The 21266-nt window shown below is 44.1% G+C and overlaps 2 protein-coding genes across 2 annotated transcripts in view; both read right to left on the bottom strand.

Moving 5' to 3' along the window:
- Window positions 1–3600, bottom strand: part of LOC310792061 (uncharacterized protein) — a 53068-nt gene extending 49468 nt beyond the window's left edge. Inside the window, exons 1-2 of the mRNA XM_083653761.1 lie at window positions 3556–3600; window positions 1546–1803 (exon numbers count right to left, since the gene is read on the bottom strand). Coding sequence (XP_083509887.1) covers window positions 1546–1753 — 208 coding nt within the window. The 5' untranslated portion in view covers window positions 1754–1803; window positions 3556–3600. The remainder of the gene's footprint in view (window positions 1–1545; window positions 1804–3555) is intronic.
- Window positions 1–21266, bottom strand: part of LOC310792253 (NACHT, LRR and PYD domains-containing protein 4C-like) — a gene marked incomplete at both ends in the record, with an annotated part of 430843 nt that overhangs the window by 265483 nt on the left and 144094 nt on the right. The window lies entirely within an intron of this gene.

Raw genomic sequence — 21266 nt, 5'->3', positions numbered from 1 at the left:
ACTCGTGAGTCGTGACAAAACCAGACATCGAATTTTCAACCGTTAACTTTTGCAGTTGCTAGGCCTAGATTACTGGCTATTACTAGGAGGTGAGGCAGTTAAGTGGATCTGGGTAGTAACATTATAGGCTGACAGTATGCCCCGTGTCTCCCTCTCTCTCCCCGATGAGGCAAGTGGAGAGGGCTATTGTTGGAAAAGATCAACATTTGCTTTTTATTTTCTCCTACCCTTTCTCCCTTCCCTTTCTATAGTTGAAAATCAACATGGCATTCTGAGGAGAGAAGAGTGTGTGCAGGCGCAAGGTGTTGGAGAGTGACATCCATGCCGTGCGTAATGGTATCCAAGCGAGGATTCCCTGCAATGCGCGGAGAATACTGTGTGCGCTCAGGCATACGCCTGGCGTAGAGTTTTTTTTCCCGCTAAGACCAGCTATTTGGTGGCGTTAAAATTGAGAGCACCCAAGGCCCTTTTTTCTAACACATTGCGCTGGAACGCCTATTTTGGCATGGTCAACGCCCAAACCTCTCTTGGCGCTCGGAACATATCGACGGTATCTTCGCCACAGCGCTAAATGACACTTGCACGAGACATATGATAGGCTAGAGGCCCACGGACACGCCTGGGCCACGCCTACACCTATGTCATCCCAGCGCAAAACTGGACGGTGGAGGCAAAAGATAGCTTAAGACGCTGGGAAGGTAGCAATAAGAGGCGCGCAAACGACAGCGCAAACGATAGCGCCGTACGAAGATAGGGCCCTATATATATATATACTGTATTATGCAATATTTTAAGTTTTGACTCACCTTCAGAGTCTAATGTAGTTCTAATGTAAGTTCAAGCCAGGAAGACTATAATATGCATTTTACACTTCCTTAATCCACTTTTTATATCTCCACTCTTCAATCTACTCACAAGCTCATAATAAGCTGTCAATTTCCGGGTTTCAATTGAATAATCAGCTGGTTGCCGCCTAGTCTCTTTTAACCAATAGCATAGTGTCACATCACTGCTCATCACCTCTCACCCCACACACCTCCAGTGTAAGCCTATCACATTGCTTCGCACCCCCGTCGTAAGCCAATTGCTTGGCGGCGGTTTCCTTAAATATGCTTTTTTCTGTCTCATTCAGCCTCTCAACACCGCTGCTGTCAGTCTCGCACCCTCCTCCTCCCCCTCTCCTCCCCATCGCAGACCTATCAGAGTCTTCAGTCGGAAGAGTCTCATCATCATGAGTCTCAGAAGGAGATCACCAGCCCCACCAGTATCTAGACTCCACAGGGGGATATATCTGGATGTTGATCTGGGCTGATGCAGCTCTCTCAAGATCTCCCTGCGGTGTCTAACCGCCAAAGACTAATAACAATACCTTATTCTCATCATTCTTTCTGTAAAGCATCATTCACGTTATTGTAATGAATATCATTTTATTCATTGGTCTCTAGTCTCTCCTGATTGAAATACTGTATGTTACATTCTGGCTCACCTTCACTGGCTGTTACATTCTGGCTCACCTGCAGGCTGATATGTTACATTCTGGCTCACCTTCACAGGCTGATATGGTTTTGCTTGCAGTGGCTCTGCTGACATGATTGTTGACTGAGCAGATGAGCTGTCCTGACAGGCCTGCACTGAGAGTGATGGTGTTCTTCTCATGATCTCCAGGGAGGAGCTGGGTGTCTGTCAGTGTGCGTCCGTCCAGAGTCCAGCTGTACTGAAGACTGTCCCCCTCACAGGAGCAGGTCACCCTCATCCCCCCCTGGGACAGACAGTCAGAGAGCAGCACGGGGGAGGACACACGAGCTGAGGGAATAGACTCACATCAGTTTGGACTTTGCCAGAAGCAGCTTACACAACGCAATTAGAGTCATGTGGTGGACGTCAGTGTGTCATCACTGTTATGTGAAAACCTCCAAAATGTCAACTTTGCAGGAACTGAGAGGAACAGCCTTGTTTTTAGCTTGACCACATGATTTTTTTCTGCTTGTCATAAAACCCCCAAAATATATGAAGATGTATGTATTCCTTCAGTCAAGGCAAAAACATGAAAATCACCAAAATTGTAGAAATATGTTTTTCACTGATGTACAGATGTACAGATATATTCAGGTGCAATGTTTCTATTTGCGGGTGTGCATTTGTTTGCAATGGTAAAATATACAGTGTACACATAGGATAATAATTTATATGAATGTCAATACGGCTGAATTAGTTTTGACTAATTTATGTCTAATTAAAATTGTATTATAGGCACTGTATTATAAATTACATTAATCACAGATATTACGATTACGATTACGATTACGATTACGAAAACTTTATTGTCCACAAGTGGAAATTCGTCTTTGGTTCCACCGCAGACATGTCTCAAAAGATAAAACACAACAACACATGACAAACACATGAAAACACACATGAAACACATGAAACAATGTAATTATGACAAAGAACCTGGCTAGACATCCACAAATAACCACACATCCACAAAACAGTCGACACGCATTCATCCACACCGATGCACAAAAGTAGGCTACACCTCCCAATGCAGGTCAAAATTACAAATCATAGGTCTATGACCTGTCCAATTCAAAAACAATTTTAAAAACATTCAGGAGAAGACCTGCTGTACAAAAAAAAACTCAGCAAAATAAGAAATTAAAACACCACCCTAAGCAGAATCTACCGCAACCTAGTTTTATTTATTGCCATGACAGCATCTGGGACACAGGACTTCTTATAGATGTTTCTCTTTGCCATCGGTCTGTAACGCTTCCCTGAGGGTAAAAGTTCAAATTCACTGAACAGTGGATGAGAGGGGTCCTTAATGATCCTCTCAGCTTTACTTCTAATTATTTCATCGTACAGACTACTTAGCTGCTTCTGTGGCTTCCCTAGGATCTTGGAGGCCATATTCACTATTCTCTGCAGCTTGTTTCTCCATTTAATGTTCAGATTGCCATACCACATAATCATATTAAAAGATAAAATACTTTCCACTAGGCTCTTATATACAGTTTCTAGAATGTTTTGGCTTACCCCAAAATTGTTGAGCTTGCGTAGCAAGTGGAGGCGTTGTGAACATTTTTTAAAGATGTGATCAGTATTTGCTTTAAAAGTAAGACTGCTGTCAATGTATGTTCCCAGATATTTAAAATCGTCAACCATCTCAATCGTTTGTCCATTGATGATTATTGGCTGCATTAATTTTTTATGGTTTTGTAAGATTAGCTCCTTAGTCTTTGAGACGTTTATTTCTAAGGAGCTTGTTGAACACCAATTTTGAAGCCTCAAAACATGGTATATTATATTATTATTATTATTATTATTATTATTATTATTATTATTATTATTATTATTATTATTATTATTATTATTATTATTATTATTTTTCAAAGATAAATGACTAACATTGACACTATGAGTATTCCCATAAATCCAAACTGAGACATGCATGTCCTCTACTGTGTGCTGCAAATTGACAGTTAGGAGATACTGGAATATGTAACCTATCATTATTACCAATTTCTCCAACGGTTCATGAGAGTAATTATTTACCTTGAATGGACAGTTGTAGCTTTCGTTCTGCGGTTTTGGTTCCAGCATTATTATAGATCTCAAGTGTATATTCAGCACTGTCAGTCCAGTTGGTGTTACTCATCCTAAAAGTTCCATTACTGAGAGTAAAGGAGGATCTGTTTTCGTCATGAAGTTTAACCTTATAATTTTTCACATTGAGCATTTTCTTAGTTTTGTCCCTTGTCAATTCGTATGTATAGGATTTGGAGGCCTCATTCATCAGTTGGAGAACCACAGTTCCTCCCAGAGTGCCGGAACATTGAGCTCCATCTTGTCTGGCATCACAGAAGGTTTCCACACCTACAGACATTCAGACAAATAAGACACAACAAAGTACATTTCACAATCAATAACCATTATCCAAGATTTGAGGTGTTGGAAAATATTCATGTATTAAATATGAAACAGTGTATAGGGGAATATTGTGAGTAACAGGTTTGCTGTATCCGACTCTGTCAGACCACAGTCTGCAGACAGGAGGATCTTCTTGGCAATCAGCCACAACTCAGACTGCTCATTTAACCTCTTCCACTCCACCCTGCCACAATGTTTTGTCTTTTTTTTAGGGGGGACAGAGGATCTTTAGGGTGAGATAGCAGGTCAACAACAGTACATAGAAGTGGGACACATCATTTGAAAGCTGGACACCTGAAGATTAATTTGAGATGCTGCTCAGCACTATATCAAGTTGATGTAAAGCTGTGATAAATATTATATTTTGGTTAGGCGTCTATTCAAATGTTGAAAGTTTAGTGGGTATAAGGGCTTCTCTTTATAAACCACCTCATACACCGGCCATCCTCATGCTCAATTATGTCTCAGAGGTTGTTGTAGCCATTTTGGGGTACATATTTGTTCCACAGATTTGGTGCAAGATTTAACAATTTTTAAAAAAAAATTAGAAGAAAAAGGGTCAAACATCCCTTCAAAATACCACAGTAAAGCCCAATGACTCCATGTACGGCTCTGTGTGGCTCTGGTACAGCTGCCAGAACGGACTCTGACCAATGTAACAGATGGGCGATACCTGCGGTACGACAAAAATACACACCTGTTCTATTTTTGTCAGATCTGTGTCTGAAGATCACATGGGTCTTTTCAGGCAGCCGCATGGAGCCGTACTACAGCTGGTGGACATAATAGGCATTAAGACACTAAGGGCCATATCTTGTGCCCGGTGCAAGGGCATCTTGACTAGTTTCTAGCACTCAAAATCTCCCTTTATTCCTTTTAATTACCACTGGGTTGCTGAAACATGTCCTTTGATGTAGCAGCTACTGACCCAGTGGTCATTAAAAGAGAAAAAGGGAGATTTTGAGTGCTAAAAACTAGCAAAGAGAACGCTTGCCCTTACCCTTGCCCTTGCACTGGGCGTAAGATATGGACATGAAATCTTGAGGAACACCATAGAAAAATTCATGCTGTGATTTGGTATCAAAACCCTTTGAACATTTGAAGATTTCCGCAAGAACTGCATGTCTGTGATTGGGTGGCGAGCACTTCTGTTCTGGACATTGCTCAGAAACTCCCTTATTGTCAATATACCTAGAAACGCCACACATCCCCTGAATGCCCTATAGGTCTCTAGTTTGTGCTTGTAAAGTTTCATGAGGTTGTGAGTATACTCACTATGTGACTGAGACCTAGAAGTCACAATAGGTAATTTTATACAGTGAGGCCAAGTTTCGAGAAATGGTCTCACTACAATGAAATGTCTACTATATGGTTAACCGGCGTATGGAGTACGGCAGGGATGACATATTTTTGTCTTCCAACTTCCATGACTGGGAGTTGGAAACCCTCATTAGTGTTTTGCTTGCACCTGTGTTTACCCTGCTTTTTCAACACAAAATGGCCCCCGTGAAAAGGGTCTATTCTGCGATCTCTGCCCTCACCCGCTTCTTTTTTCTTAAAGTTACCCAACTCCAAATTGTCCTTTAATAATAATAGTAATTAATAATAATAATAATAATAATAATAATAATAATAATAATAATAATAATAATAATAATAATAATAATAACAATAATGGTAATAATAATAATAATAATAATAATAATAATAATGTAATAATCCCTTTCATCATTTCATACACAAGTTGGGCAAGAAGTAAACGCACTTCTTGCATCTAGTTTGTTTTTTGCTTGTGTTTGCACTTCTCACTATCAGCCCTGGTTATTGTAGTCTGATGTTGATGAGGCTTCTGATGGATACCTTACTGCTAATTGTTAATAAGCTGCCAGACATGTAAGAGGCTGACAAGTAGCTGCACATATACTTGACTCAATAGCCTTAGTAGTAGCCTATAGCCTAGTATTCTTTGTTTCATGTTAAATCACACACAGCCTACATTTTTATTTTACAATCTTTATTTGAATATGGCAAGTTTTGGCAACATGATACCTCCTACCTGGATCATTATAGTTTTATTTTCAATAGTTTTTATTTCATTTTTTAAACTTTGTTTTCAATTCAGAGTTAAAGGAGAATTTCGGTTTTTTCGAACCTGGAGCCATCTCCTGCCATTAATTATGATTTGTCCACTCACCTGGCGATCCCCGCGGCGTATCTGGGCGTCCTAGCGTTGTTTTGATATCAATAGCGTCCAAGTCAGTCGTAAAGTGGAGTTGATTTGGGGCCAAATGTGAGCCTGTATTTCCTGCATCTAAATAGCTATTTTTCTTCCCTTTTTCGCCAAATATCGCCATAATCTGATCCGTCAACATCCAGCAGAGTGTTATTTCACCCCAGGCTGTTTCCTGGAGTGCACAGGGATCAAATTACCTCAAACGTGATCTAGGTCACCATGTCTTGTGAAGTCCCGCGATACTTTCCTGTCGACTGGCCAAATACAGGCAGGACGCTTTGCGGTCGTGGTTTTAGCGTAACCTATGTGGGGTTTGGCGTAACCTATGTGGGATTCGAAATAACGAAGGTTATGCCAAACCCCACATAGGTTACGCTAAAACCACGACCGCAAAGCGTCCTGCCTGTATTTGGCCAGTCGACAGGAAAGTATCGCGGGACTTCACGAGACTTGGTGACCTAGATCACGTTTGAGGTAATTTGATCCCTGTGCACTCCAGGAAACAGCCTGGGGTGAAATAACACTCTGCTGGATGTTGACGCATCAGATTATGGCGATATTTGGCGAAAAAGGGAAGAAAAATAGCTATTTAGATGCAGGAAATACAGGCTCACACTTGGCCCCAAATCAACTCCACTTTACGACTGACTTGGACGCTATTGATATCAAAACAACGCTAGGACGCCCAGATACGCCGCGGGGATCGCCAGGTGAGTGGACAAATCATAATTAATGGCAGGAGATGGCTCCAGGTTCGAAAAAACCGAAATTCTCCTTTAAGTTACATTTTTTGTAAATGTATTTATTTATATGGGGGTATTTGTCAGGGAAAAGGTTTAATTCAGAATAGATATTACAATGGAAAGACAACACTTTGTGAAGGCAGTTGACTGAGTCATGTAGACGCCCCACTCTCAATAAAAATATGTGCCAAAATGCCTCCTCGTGCTTGTTGTGTTGACACATTCGAGCAAACAAAGACAACCGACTAAAGACATTTTATTTTTATTTTATTTTAGTTAGTATTGTAAGTACACAATATCATTTCAGTTTGTTTACCTAAAGTCTTGTTTTTATTTTTTTAATTTGAGGTAAAAAAAAAACTACTTTCAGTTTTTAGTTTAGTTTTAGTTACTTATGATAACTTTGTCTCCTATGGTATTTCTATGACGACTTCACTGACAGAGACACAACAAGCCAAGTTTCATGAAACATGACATCATCCATAGCAACAGGTCAACTCCGCCCTTTCTCTTAGCTTAAGAGTTCTCCTTGTTCCTCAGAAAAAGTTGGTCCCAGCACCTTGTGAACAGGTTTTAAGAGGAAACTCTTGCTAGGAACTTTTAATGCTACTAGGCATCTCACGCGCTACACCATACATGGGCAAACTACGGCCCGCGGGCGCCACCTGTGTGGCCCGCGATGGAATTGCAAAAAAAAAAAAAAAAAAAATGTACACAGTGCACCTGAACGCAACATGCAAGATACCCGCTGAATAAGTGTCCAAATGTTCATGTCATTCTGGCCAATACTCCACTTCTGTTATAGCATTTCAGTCTGGAATATGGAATATCTTTCAATAATCTTTATGACTAAAAGGCTACATTGAATTAGAAATTTAAATAATTAACTCATTGGTTTTGGATTTACTTAGCTTCAAGACTGCATTTTTGTTCGTGTGACCCTCAACACAGGCTTTGATCATCCCGGGCCACTTACTGATACTTATGCTTAAATTAACCCACTCATATTCTGATTTATTTCAAGAAAAACATTTTGGCTAGTGGAAATTCTAATTGGCTGGTAACTTTAAAATTAACAGCCATATTGGCAGGTGGTCAAAAAAGTTAATTTCAAGCCCTGAGAGCAGGTGGTGACATAGGAGTGAGTGAGAAAAGGATGAAATATTGGTGGTTAACACATTGAGTGCCACAGCGCTTCAGTAAAATTGTCTGGAGCCTGTGCCAGATTCACTTCCATTCAGTTGAAAACAGCTATAGAATTTTTTCTATTAGGGCTATATGGACAGGGCTGGACTCTAATGAAACATTGGACACTCCTGCTTCTTTCAAAGAAGAAATTTTGTTTCTAGACAGTTCCATTATGAAATGACAGCCTCTGAAAGAAGAGCACTTTCAAGGGTTTTCTGCTGTCTTTTTTTACTTTTCAAGATAAAGTCACTTTTATGAATACTTTTTGCACTCTAATTTCAAGCACATTCACTGACTCTGTCTAATGTTTTCTGATGTGGTGACATGGTGTAGTTCTGTGCAGCCTGCGTGCCCCACCCCCCTCTCCCCCCCTCTCCACCCCTGAGCTGCAGACTCCTCCCCACACGCACACAGTCTTTTTTTCGCAGCCTCCGTTTTTGCCCCGGGCGGATCCCAGCGCGACAAGGAAATGGCAAACGGGACTGCGGGAAAGGGTTTGGCCGTTCGGCTTCGGGTGCTGCCTTTCTAGCGGGTGGTCGTGTGGAGAGACTATATGCAGACAGATAGACAGAGGCGGAGGAGCTCAGTTGAGGGCGCGGATCGCAGCCAACTGTCGGCTGCAGACGGAGCAATCTGTGTGGCTCTGGCTGCAGCATGCATCGGTGTCTCTTTGATCACGGCTTTCTCCGCTTTCTCCTGCACAAAGTAAAGGATCTGAGGTGGGTGGCGCAGCTCCCGTGTAGATTTTTAAGGTGGCGCCGTGTGATCCCTTGAAGGGATTCATGCTCACTGGGTACGACCTTAAACAGCAGAATTATGGAATAATATGAATTATGATTTTAGGACGTCCACAGACGTCCTTGGCACTTCTCGTTACTTTTTTTTAGGACGTCCACAGACGTCCTTGGCACTCAATGTGTTGAATAATGACATCACAACTGTTAATTTAAAATGAGTTATTCCTCTAAACGTGGCTTCAAATGCACCAAATTTTTCACGCTGGCGCCGTTCGGCCCTCAGCAAAACCTGGTAGCGAGGACATTTTTTGTGGCCCTCTCTATCATCAAAGTTACCCATCCATGGGTTACGGCATGACAATATTTGTTCGGCCCCCGGCAACAATCTGGGTTTCTCATGTGGCCCCCCATGAAAAATAATTGCCCACCCCTGCGCTACACACACTCGATTCCTATAGGCTCGCTAACTCGGATGCTACATGGCCTTGCCCGCCCTGCAGCTCGCATACGCAGCTCGCCCACTGCACGTCGCATACGCAGCTCGGCCGCTACACGGCCTCGCCTGCTCTATGACATCACTGATGACATAATCACGGATGACATCACGGATGACATCATCACGGATGACATCGCTGATGACATCACCACGGATGACATCACTGATGATATACACCAAATCGGCAATACGTCATTTTGTAGGCAGCTGCTGGCGGCACATGTTCCCGCCCCCTTTTAGGGTGAAAACACAAGCCTCTCCCCGTTACCCCTCAATGTAAAATAGCAATATGCTTTGCTGTAACGTTAATATGGTGAAACAAAAGTTATCTCTTAATTATACAGAGAGGAATGGGCAAATGACATAAGGGCCCCTATTCTCCCACAGGCCTTCGGCGCTAAAATGGGCCTTAAACGCAAAAAAAACGTGCCTTGCGCCTGCCTCGGGAAGATATCAATATGGCTTTACGCTGCCAAATGCGCTTTAGGCCGAATGGGCGTGGCGCAGTCCCAGAATGGGCCAGAATGGGCGTGTCTGCCTTAATATCGGCATAATGATATCTTCCCACCTGGCATAAATTTAGCGCTTTGCGCTTTTGAAAACCAGGCCTATTCAGTGCGCCAGTTGCGCGGAGCGCTCCCCTCTGGCTCTCTCCTCTGTCACCCTTCTCTGTGACACTCTCTCCCTCTCTCCTCAGTCTGACAGGCACAATACGACTGTCTCTCTCTGACTCCCTCGCTCAGACAGACACAACACACGTCCCATAGGAAATAGCAGTTGTAAGTTCACTGCCTGTGAATGTCCCAGCATGCAATTGGGTACTCCATGTCGCTACTAAATAGCAACCAAATGAGCCGAAATAGCTATATAGGTCGATCTAAATAATGTGTAATGGTAACACAACCTGCAATTGTAGAACATTTCAATATTGGACCAAATAAAACATCGAAATGAAAACACCACCCTATGTGAAACATATATGTCCTCCTGGGCCTATACAGTATATATCCCTTGTGGATTTAACGTGACTTAGATAAGTGATAGCGGAACGCGCTTCTACTGTCATGTGCTATACTGTGATGTCCCAATAACTTGGCCCTACTTCACATTTAGTTTTACAATAAAAACACATTTATGCAATGACTTTACATAATGTAGGGTATATTTATGTGCATCATTCTACCTGCAGCAGGGGAGAGAAAACAATATCATTCTGGACAAACTTTCACCAAGCTGATGCCTTTAGAACATTCTTTTCACTTTGATCTTGCTATAGTGTAGCGTATTTACATGCTTGCAGTATTTAAACTGCAGTTAGATTGGTTTGAGAAGCATAATAATATGGAATAATAGCCTATATATGGAGACAGACAGACTGGATGAAGCGAGGGGGGGGGGGGCAGAGCGCTTGGCTTTTGTCTGGTTTTGCTGGACCACTGGAATTGGTGCTTAAAAGGCAAGCGTGCGATTCGTTTATTGCACTTATCCAATGAGCATGACGGTGCATAATTTTACGCTTAAAAGGCGTGGTTGTAATGCTTTAGGCTGCGTGTAGCGCCAATACCAAGATATCAAGTGCGCTGGTCCACGCCCACTGCGCCAGGCGCTCGGCGTAGAAACTAGGCCGATGCAACGATAGGGGCCCATATGTTCAGATGAAGCAGCGTTTTGGTCCTGAGCCCTATGTCACTTCCTTTCTAACCAGAAACCAGAGGTCTTTGCCCCCTATCGTTGCATCGGCCTAGTTTCTACGCCGAGCGCCTGGCACAGTGGCCGTGGACCAGCGCACTTGATATCTTGGTCTTGGCGCTAGACGCAGCCTCAACCATTACAACCACGCCTTTTAAGCGTAAAATTATGCACCTTCAGTTCATTGGATAAGTGCAATAAACGAATCGCACGCTTGCCTTTTAAGCACCAATTCCAGTGGTCCAGCAAAACCAGACAAAAGCCAAGCGCTCTGCCCCCCCCCCCCTCCCTTCATCCAGTCTGTCTGTCTCCATATATAGGCTATTATTCCATATTATTATGCTTCTCAAACCAATCTAACTGCAGTTTAAATACTGCAAGCATGTAAATACGCTACACTATAGCAAAATCAAAGTGGAAATAATGTTCTAAATGCATAAGCTAGAAAAATATAGCCTATTAGATTGGTGAAAGTTTGTCCAGAAAGATATCATTTTCTCTCGCCTGCTGCAGGAAGGATGATGCACATAAATATAGCCTACATTATGTAAAGTCATTGCATAAATGTGTTTTTATTGTAAAACTAAATGTGGAGTAGGGCCAAGTTATTGGAGCGGACATCACAGTATAGCAGATGACAGTAGAAGCTTCCGAAGCGCGTTCCGCTGTCACTTATCTAAATCACGTTAAATCGACAAGGGATATTTATAGCCCCAGTAGGACATATATGTTTCACATAGGGTGGTGTTTTCATTTCGATGTTTTATTTGGTCCAATATTGAAATGTTCTACAATTGGAGGTTGTCTTACCATTACACATTATTTAGATCCTCCCTTAACACTTTGAGTGCCACGGCCCTTGGGCAAAAGGTGCTGTACTGTGCCACATAGGCCGCAATGCATTTTAAAACAGTCATATAATTTCTTTAATAATTACTATGTAAACACTGAACACGCACAAATAACGATGAGACTCTCTTCTATCACCTGCAAAAAAAAGTTTATTGATCCCATTTTCCGTTCTTTAGTTATGAGCCGGAGAATATGACCAAAAACAGCCATTTTTTTCTAGAAACCTGAGATATTCAGCCTTTTGTGAAAGGAAGCATTTCAAGCACATCATTGACTCATTGCTAATATTTTCTGATGTAATGACACCTCAAAAATAATTTCCTTCAATAAAAGAGTGAAAACAAAGGAATTTTGTTTGGCCAAATAATATTTTTTAGTGCCCTGCGTGCCCCCCCCCCCCCCCCCCCTCCTTCTCCCCCGTTGTGGGAGGCGTGTCTCTCTGGGCTCTGCTGTGAGTGCGTTTGCTCTGCGTGTGTGTGAAAAGTGAAAGTGAAAGTGTGTTAATGACCCCAAAACACCATGACATGACAATATATTACAACTCGGCCGGCCACGCAATGCGCAAGATACATCGGAAAGTGAAAAGTCCGCTACATCCAGCTTTTTTACAGCCGCGTGTATTTGTCACCAGCTCCAATGCTTCCAGTTGAGAATAATAACAACTCCACATGCGAATGGGCTGTAGCAGCGGACACGGAGGTGCTCAATTGTGACAGCAGATTGGCTGCTGCAGGGGCACAGCTAACGTTATGCTTCAATGAAGCAGCTGCATACGGACGGATGCGATGCGATTTCCTTTTCCCCAACGACTTCTTCTGTGTGTTTTACTCCACGTTCTCTCATCTGGAGAGCGCTGTCGCCACCTAAGGGTTCTGTAAAATAGGTTAGACACATTCAATAGCTGTCATATTGTAAGAGGCGATGTAAGAGGCTTAGATCGACACCCCCCCCCCCCCCCCCCCCCCCCGTCAAAAAAACAATTTGGAGTTATTGACGCCATTTGGCGTCGCTGGCACTCTACGGTAAATTTCTCTTGACGCCATATGGCGTGGCTGGCACTCAATGTGTTAATATAGGTTTTCGGCTCATTTGGTTGCTATTTAGTAGCGAAATGGAGAAGCACAATGCATGTTGGGACATTCACATTGCAGTGAACTTACAGCTTATTTTTTCTATGGGACTCTGAGCGAGGGAGTCAGAGACAGTCGGTATTGTGCCTGGCAGACTGAGGAGAGAGGGAGAGAGTGACACAGAGAAGGGTGACAGAGGAGAGAGCCAGAGGGCAGGGAGAGAGCCAGAGGGGAGCGCTCCGCGCAACTGGCGCACTCTGAATAGGCCTGGTTTTCAAAAGCGCAAAGCGCTAAATGTACGCCAGGTCGGAAGATAGCAGTACGCCGGTATTTAGCGCCGACGCGCCCACTCTGGCCCATTCTGGGACTGCGCCACGCCCATTCGGCCTAAAGCGCATTTGGCAGCGTAAAGCCATATTGATATCGTCCCAAAACAGGCGCAAGGCACGTTTTTTTGCGTTTAAGGCCCGTATTAGTGCCGAAGGCCTGTGGGAGAATAGGGCCCAGTATGTGCTCAGCTGAGAATTGGTATCCTGCCTCTTGCCATTGAAGTAGGGCGGTTCACAGCTATACCAGAAGAGAACAGGATATGCAATGTGTGTGATGTAAAGGATGTTGAAAATGAGTTTCATTTGGCCTGGAATAGAAGGCAAGCACAGCTCTTTAAGTAGGTTCAGGTGGTGGTTTTCATGCTGTACAACTTTACTGTATGTATTTTGGGTGTTTTTGTTGGTTTTATGTTTGATCATTGTTTGTTTAAATTTACTTAAATAAAGAAAATCAATCAATCAATCAATCAATCAATCAAGCACTACCAAAAAAATAGAAAAATAACAGAATCAATCTAGTTTATTAACACATTGAGTGCCACAGCGCTTCAGTAAAATTGTCTGCAGCCTGTGCCAGATTCACTTCCATTCAGTTGAAAACAGCTATAGAATTTTTTCTATTAGGGCTATATTGACAGGGCTGGACTTTAATGAAACATTGAACACTCCTGCTTCTTCCAAAGAAGAAATTTTGTTTCTAGACAGTTCCATTATGAAATGACAGCCTCTGAAAAAAGTGCACTTTCAAGGGTTTTCTGCCGTTTTTTTTTACTTTCCAAGATATAGTCACTTTTATGAATACTTTTTGCACTCTAATTTCGAGCACATTCACTGACTCTGGCTGGTGTTTTGTGATGTGGTGGCGTGGTGTAGTTCTGTGCAGCCTGCGTGCCCCCCCCCCCCCCCTTCTCCCCCCCCCCCAACCACAGAGTTTGTTTTCTCACAGACTCCGTTTTTGCCCCGGACGGGTCCCAGCGCGCAACAAGGAAATGCCAAACGCGACTGAACGAAAAGGCTTGGCCGTTCGGCTTCGGATGCTGGCTTTCTGGCAGGGAATCGTGTGGAGATAGATAGAAGCATAAGAGCTCAGTTGTGGGCGCGGAGCCCACTGCCCGCAGCCGAGCCAACTGTCCGCTGCAGACAGAGCAATCTATACGGCTCTGGCTGAAGCATGTATCGGTTTCCCCTTTGATCACGTCTTTCCCTGCTGTCTCCTGCACAAAGTAAAGGATCTGAGGTGGGTGGCACAGCTCCCGTGTCGATGTTTAAGGTGGCGCCGTGTGATCCCTTGAAGGGATTCATGCTCACTGGCTAGGTACGACCTTAAACAGCAGAATTATGGAATAATATGAATTATGATTTTAGGACGTCCACAGACGTCCTTGGCACTCCTCGTTACATTTCTTTAGGACGTCCAGAGACGTCCTTGGCACTCAATGTGTTAATGACCCCAAAACACCATGACATGACAATATATTACAACTCGGCCGGCCACGCAATGCGCAAGATACATCGGAAATATGACTTTGACCCGTCTAAAATCATGTAACTCATGACCCGTCTCTGACCTAGTTCCTGTGTCCGCCTGTTGCTAATTTAGTCTTCTGACATTAAATGCTGTTGTAGTGGACCCCAGCGTTGTTGTAGGCTACTTGGCTCCGGACTGTAATGCAATTATGTGACATGCTACAGCTTTGCAACTTTCACCGAAATGTGGGCCCAAATGAGGAGAAACTTTTGTACAATGCAACCTATGGCCAATTATGAAGTCTAAAGACCGCAAAACTGCAAAAACTGTAAAACTAATTAAACCCTACTCCTCCCACCTTTTTTCTTCAAACGACACCAAACTTCAGCATCTGCATCGAAAATCTGTTTGATACTTTTGTTTAGGACAGTCTAATGGTTAGACTGTCCTAAACAAAAATATCAAACAGATTTTCGATTGGTCAAAAATTGAGCCCACAGTGGATCAACATGTTGAATTCTGCCCCCATGTATAGCCTAATTGCCTTAATTACCTAGGGCAATTAGGTTGTATTTGTGATGTCATCAGTCACTCAAGCAATTGTGATGCCATCACTGATGTCACTCGAGCAATTTTGATGTCATAATAGCTCAAAGCCTTGAGACTTGCCCGGCCACGACTCATTGCTGCGCAGCAGCTATAATTTTTCTATTATTTTTTGGGGTAGTGCTATTTTACATTGAAGTCAACGGGGAGAGGCTTGTGTTTTCCCCCTAAAAGGGGGCGGGGCCTAATTGCCCTTCTGATGTATCGTCACTGATGACATCATTGAACTTATATAGCCTCAGCCAGGAAGGATGACATCACTGATGACATCATCACTGATGACATCACCATCATCATCATTGGGTAATTAGGACAATTACCTAATTAAAAAATATGTCTCCGTCAGGTCAGGTCACCCGCACGGGTGCTCTGCACACTTCCTGAAAGTTTCAGCCCGATCGCACATAAAAATGGCATAGCTGTAGCCCGCCAAAATTCTTGAAACAGACAAGACAGAGATTGCCCACATGCTCCCTTTTATATAAGGAGGATTGAGTCCTCCTAGATCCTGAAGCACAACTTGATGGTTAAGTGTTTTTTTTTCTCTAATTGAACATTTGCCTCATATAATGACTCACAGCTGTGACACACAAACACAATCATTCTCATGTTTCGTCAAAGTCACAGAATATGATATAATGACAATTAAGCAACATAAGCATTGAAATAACAGCAATGTACTTTCTTTCAGGGCCAACAGTTCAGTTGCCAATCATGGCAATACTCCTGCCCACTTGGCTACCCCCTCCCTCATGCCCCCCCCCCCCCCCCCCCCCCCACACACACACCTAATCATTATTGAGGTCCCGGTTGTGGGTGGCTAAATGTTGACGCCATTTCGAGGTGGATTACCAGCAGCAGCCATTTTAAGATTGTGATTTGCTCTTAGTGACTTCGAGTCCTCTTGAGTTCTAACCTGTCACAGATTTAGGAGCTGGTTTTAGCGCTAAAACACTTTGTGAAATACTCTTAGACCAAAAATGTAGAAGTCCTAAAGTTAGGATTATTTTTAAGAGTCGATACGGGCCCTGGTTTATTTGCAAATTTTTCTCTTTGCTGACAGCAAATCAATTAAACATTTTGTGTTTTGTCTCCTGCTCTGTCTGTAACCTTGGAAATGTAACATTGTGTTAAAGGTATTTATCACAATTCAGTATTTTTAAACCTGGACCCTATTTTCCTTTATTTATTTATTATTATTATTTTGTATAATGATGTGAGCAGACATTTTTTAAATTGGTGCAGTACTGACCAAGATTGCAGCCACTTTGCCCGCGTGCTCCTCCTACATTGGCAGCCTGTGCTTACGTCCACTAACCAAGCCTATTTTTGCAACACACAAGCTCAGATTGTTATTGTAAAAGAGACACCAGCATTACCTTGCAGGCAGCAGCGTGTTTGTTAACCCCCTCCTCTCTGCTTGTTGCTCCTCTCAGGGGGGGCCTGATCCCATTATGACAACCTCACTCATCTTATTCATAAAACCTGGGTTATGTACATAACCTAAAGTTATCTCTGTATCATATAAGATATGATATAAGATATAATAATGATATGAGCCTGTGCATGGCCCTTTATAAATAAGCTCTTTACAGGACGTGCATGCACGGTGCCCTGATGCCCTGTCTGCCTTTTCCACCCCGTTGCGCAGCTGGATCTCGCTCAACACTGCATCAGTTTAAAAAACATTCTGCGCTCATTATTAGGCCTAGTTTAAAAAAAAAGTAAAATAAATAAATATATAATAATAAGGTCCAGGTCGAAAAATACCGAAATTCTCCTTTATGGCTCGAGTAGTTGGATGATTCCTTGAACATTCTGCCTTACAGGTCAACCTCCTATTCTTACTGGACCGGTCACATTTATATTGAGTCAACAGTATGGATTACTGCTTCAACACAAAACAGCTCATCCACACAAAATACATCAATATGTGACAAATAGTGAAACAGCTCACCGTGAGAGACTCCGAGTAGCACCATCAACAGTCCAATCACAGCTTCCATGTCTCTGTTCACCCTCAGCTAAGCCAGGCACCTATAAATAAATAAATAAATAAATAAATAAATAAATAAATAAATAAATAAATAAATAAATAAATAAATAAATACATACATACATACATACATACATACATACATACATACATACATACATACATAAATAAATACCGGTACATCAATTAATTAATTAATTAATTTGAGAATATAATAATTACTTCAGGCCACAACAATGATAAGTAAAAAAAAATACATTATTAATTTCCATATAATTTTTTGTCAAAGCCATGGAGCCACTAAAGCAGTGGTTCTCAAACTTTTTCACACCGAGGACCCCTAAACTGACACACATTAGACCACGGACCCCCATTTGATAAAGTTTTGTCAGAGATTCTTGCTTTGAGAGGTTTTATCACAGAAAGTGTATGAAACCCATGACCAAAATACATATGAGAGAACTGGTGAGAACAAAAGTGTTAGTAGGCTTACCTTTTGGTCGCAGGCTCAGAGTGAAGGAAAGATACAAATAAAAGATGGGTGCAGTCTTGGCTTTGTTTTTATTAAAGTTAAGTCCACTACACAACAACGCCTGCCAGAGCATGCAGTTGTCTAAGTAAAAGACAGGAAATGGTCTCTCTCTATCAACTACAAGACAGGAGGTGGTCTCTGTCTCTCTGCAAGAGAAGAAAGCAACACTTAAAAAGGTGTGAATTCTCTGTAGCTGCAACCCATCCAATTTCCGCCACATATACATGTTTGTGACCAAACTGACGTGACAGCGAGCTATTAGCTGCTGCTCGCAGCTAGCATCAGTAACAGGTTGGCTTAGCATGTGTCACTCTGAGGTGTTTGCCCTCTCCTCTAAACAAAAGGCAAAGAAAATATAACATTGTTACACATGTATCACTTGTGTACAGAGCACAGTAATATATAACTCACAGACATATGTCCCCAGTTGTATATAATTCACAGGCCCTTCAGTGTACTAAGTTCACAAAACATCCATGACACTTTACCGGATCAGCCTCATGACACTTTACAACCACACACTAGAGACCGAGGCAATTCAGGGGATGCATGGCTGATATATTGTGCAGAAGCGCCCCCACCAAATTGCCGAAAAATGCAATTCTTACTGAAATCTCCAAATGTCTAAAGTTTTTGATACGAAATCAGAGCATGATTTTTTCTATTTTGTTCCTCAGTGTGTTAGGGCCCTATCTTCGTACTGCGCTATTGTTTGCGCTGCCATTTGCGCCCCTCTTATATATGTTCCCGGTGCACGTGTCTTAAGCTATCGTCTGCCTTTACCGTCCAGTTTTGCGCTGGGATCTAAGCACAGACACAGGTGTAGGCCTATCATCTGTCTCCCGCAAGTGTCATTTTGTGCTCTGGCGAAGATACCGTCGCTATGTTCTGAGCGTGTAACGCCCAGGCCACAGTGTGGCCTGCTATGTATGTGTGATTTCTGAGGAGCTAAAACTCAGTGGACGATCAGTCTGGGAATAGAGAAAGGAGTTATGTTGTGTTTTTCCCTTGTGTATTAGTCTGTCTTCTCCCCACTTGTTGCCCATGTTACCTTGTTAGTCTGCCTTAATTCCTCCCACCTGTTGCCTATGTGTCTCGTTAGTCTGCCCCATTACCTGAGTTCTCCCCACCAATCAGCTCTCCCGGTTTGCCCCTGTGTTCCTACCTCCCCAGCTGTTCCTGATGATTCCCTTGTGTATATATTGTCTCAGTCTGTGTGTGGTCCCTGTTGAATCATTGTCTATCTGTCCCCTGGTTGGTACGTATCGTCTTCCTTGTGCTCTGAATAACTAACAATTGGTCCCGAGTTTAGCCTAGCCTCTGGCTTGTGAGTTTTGTTATTTTGTATTATTCAGTAAAGACTATTTTTCTCCAAAAAACCTTGCCTGTCTGGTCTGCATTGCCTTGCCTGCTGCCTCTCTCTCCTCTGCATTTGGGTCCACACACTACACCATCTAACCCTATCATGACAGAATGATTCAACCATAAAGATGGACCCAGCAGAGAAACGTCTTTTCATGGACAAAGTCGAAGCCTTTGACCGGACAGTGACTCAGCTCATGGCCTCTCCTCGCCATCTACAAGCATCATGGATGGAGGACATCACAGCCCAGCAGTGCAGGTTGAAGGAGAGGCCATGGGTGAGTCACTTTGTCCCCCACCTGGATATTGTCAAAGCTAGACTGCAAGAATATCTGCACCCACACTGCAAGTCTCTGTCTCAGCCCTGTGTTCAACCAAACCAGGCCACTGAACCAAAGACTATTTTTCAGTTTTTGGCACAAGAGGTAGCCCGTTGCTCTCAGCAGCTAGCTAGCTCCCAGCTGGCCAGGTCCCAGTCTCACAAACAGCCTGACCTGGAACTTTACAGGGGTACCCGCCTGGCTCGGGGTGGTCCCCTGAGCCTCAAGTCACCCGAGCTGTGGCGCAAAGCCAGGCCTCGACGTCAGTCGAGCCACAAGGGTAAGATGCAGCAACCCAGCCCCCAACTAGCTAGTCCCCAGGTAGGTAGGGCCCCTCAAGCTAAACCTAACCCTAGCTCACGGCCCAGTGCTACAGAATCCTCACTGCCCAGTGCCATAAAGCCATCACTGCCCAGTGTCATAGAGCCCTCACTGCCCAGTGCCATAAAGCCATCACTGCCCAGTGTCATAGTGCCCTCACTGCCCAGTGTCATAGTGCCCTCACTGCCCAGTGTCATAGTGCCCTCACTGCCCAGTGTCACAGAGCCATCACTGCCCAGTGTCATAGAGCCCTCACTGCCCAGTGCTATAGAGCCCTCACTGCCCAGTGTCATAGTGCCCTCACTGCCCAGTGTCATAGTGCCCTCACTGCCCAGTGTCATAGAGCCCTCACTGCCCAGTGCTACAGAGCCCTCACTGCCCAGTGTCATAGTGCCCTCACTGCCCAGTGTCATAGTGCCCTCACTGCCCAGTGCTATAGAGCCCTCACTGCCCAGTGTCATAGTGCCCTCACTGCCCAGTGTCATAGTGCCCTCACTGCCCAGTGTCATAGAGCCCTCACTGCCCAGTGCTACAGAGCCCTCACTGCCCAGTGCTACAGAGCCCTCACTGCCCAGTGCTACAGAGCCCTCACTGCCCAGTGCTACAGAGCCCTCACTGCCCAGTGTCACAGAGCCATCACTGCCCAGTGTCATAGAGCCCTCACTGCCCAGTGCTATAGAGCCCTCACTGCCCAGTGTCATAGTGCCCTCACTGCCCAGTGTCATAGTGCCCTCACTGCCCAGTGTCATAGAGCCCTCACTGCCCAGTGCTACAGAGCCCTCACTGCCCAGTGTCATAGTGCCCTCACTGACCAGTGTCATAGTGCCCTCACTGCCCAGTGCTATAGAGCCCTCACTGCCCAGTGTCATAGTGCCCTCACTGCCCAGTGTCATAGTGCCCTCACTGCCCAGTGTCATAGAGCCCTCACTGCCCAGTGCTACAGAGCCCTCACTGCCCAGTGCTACAGAGCCCTCACTGCCCAGTGCTACAGAGCCCTCACTGCCCAGTGCTACAGAGCCCTCACTGCCCAGTGCCACAGAGCCTTTACTGCCCAGTGCCACAGAGCCCTCACTGCCCAGTGCTACAGAGCCCTCAATGCCCAGTGCTAGGGAGCCTCCAGTCTCTGCTCCTCGTGGTCTCGTGGTCCTGGTGCGGCCTGTTCCTGGGCTGCAGGGGCCACCGGTTCCGACACCCCGCAAACGTTCTCTTCCTGTGTTGCGGGAGCCACCGGTTCCTGCACCCCGCAAGCTTCCTGTTTCTGTGCTAAGGGAGCCACCGGTTCCTGCGCCCCGCAGACTTCCTGTTCCTGTGCTGCGGGAGCCACCGGTTCCTGGGCCCCGCAGACTTCCTTTGCTACGGGAGCCACCGGTTCCGGCGCCCCGCAGACTTCCTGT

This window comes from Poromitra crassiceps (genome assembly GCF_964638095.1).
Source record: "Poromitra crassiceps genome assembly, chromosome: 17".
NCBI classification, from domain to species: domain Eukaryota; kingdom Metazoa; phylum Chordata; class Actinopteri; order Beryciformes; family Melamphaidae; genus Poromitra; species Poromitra crassiceps.
This window is presented reverse-complemented; position numbering and strand designations above follow the sequence as displayed.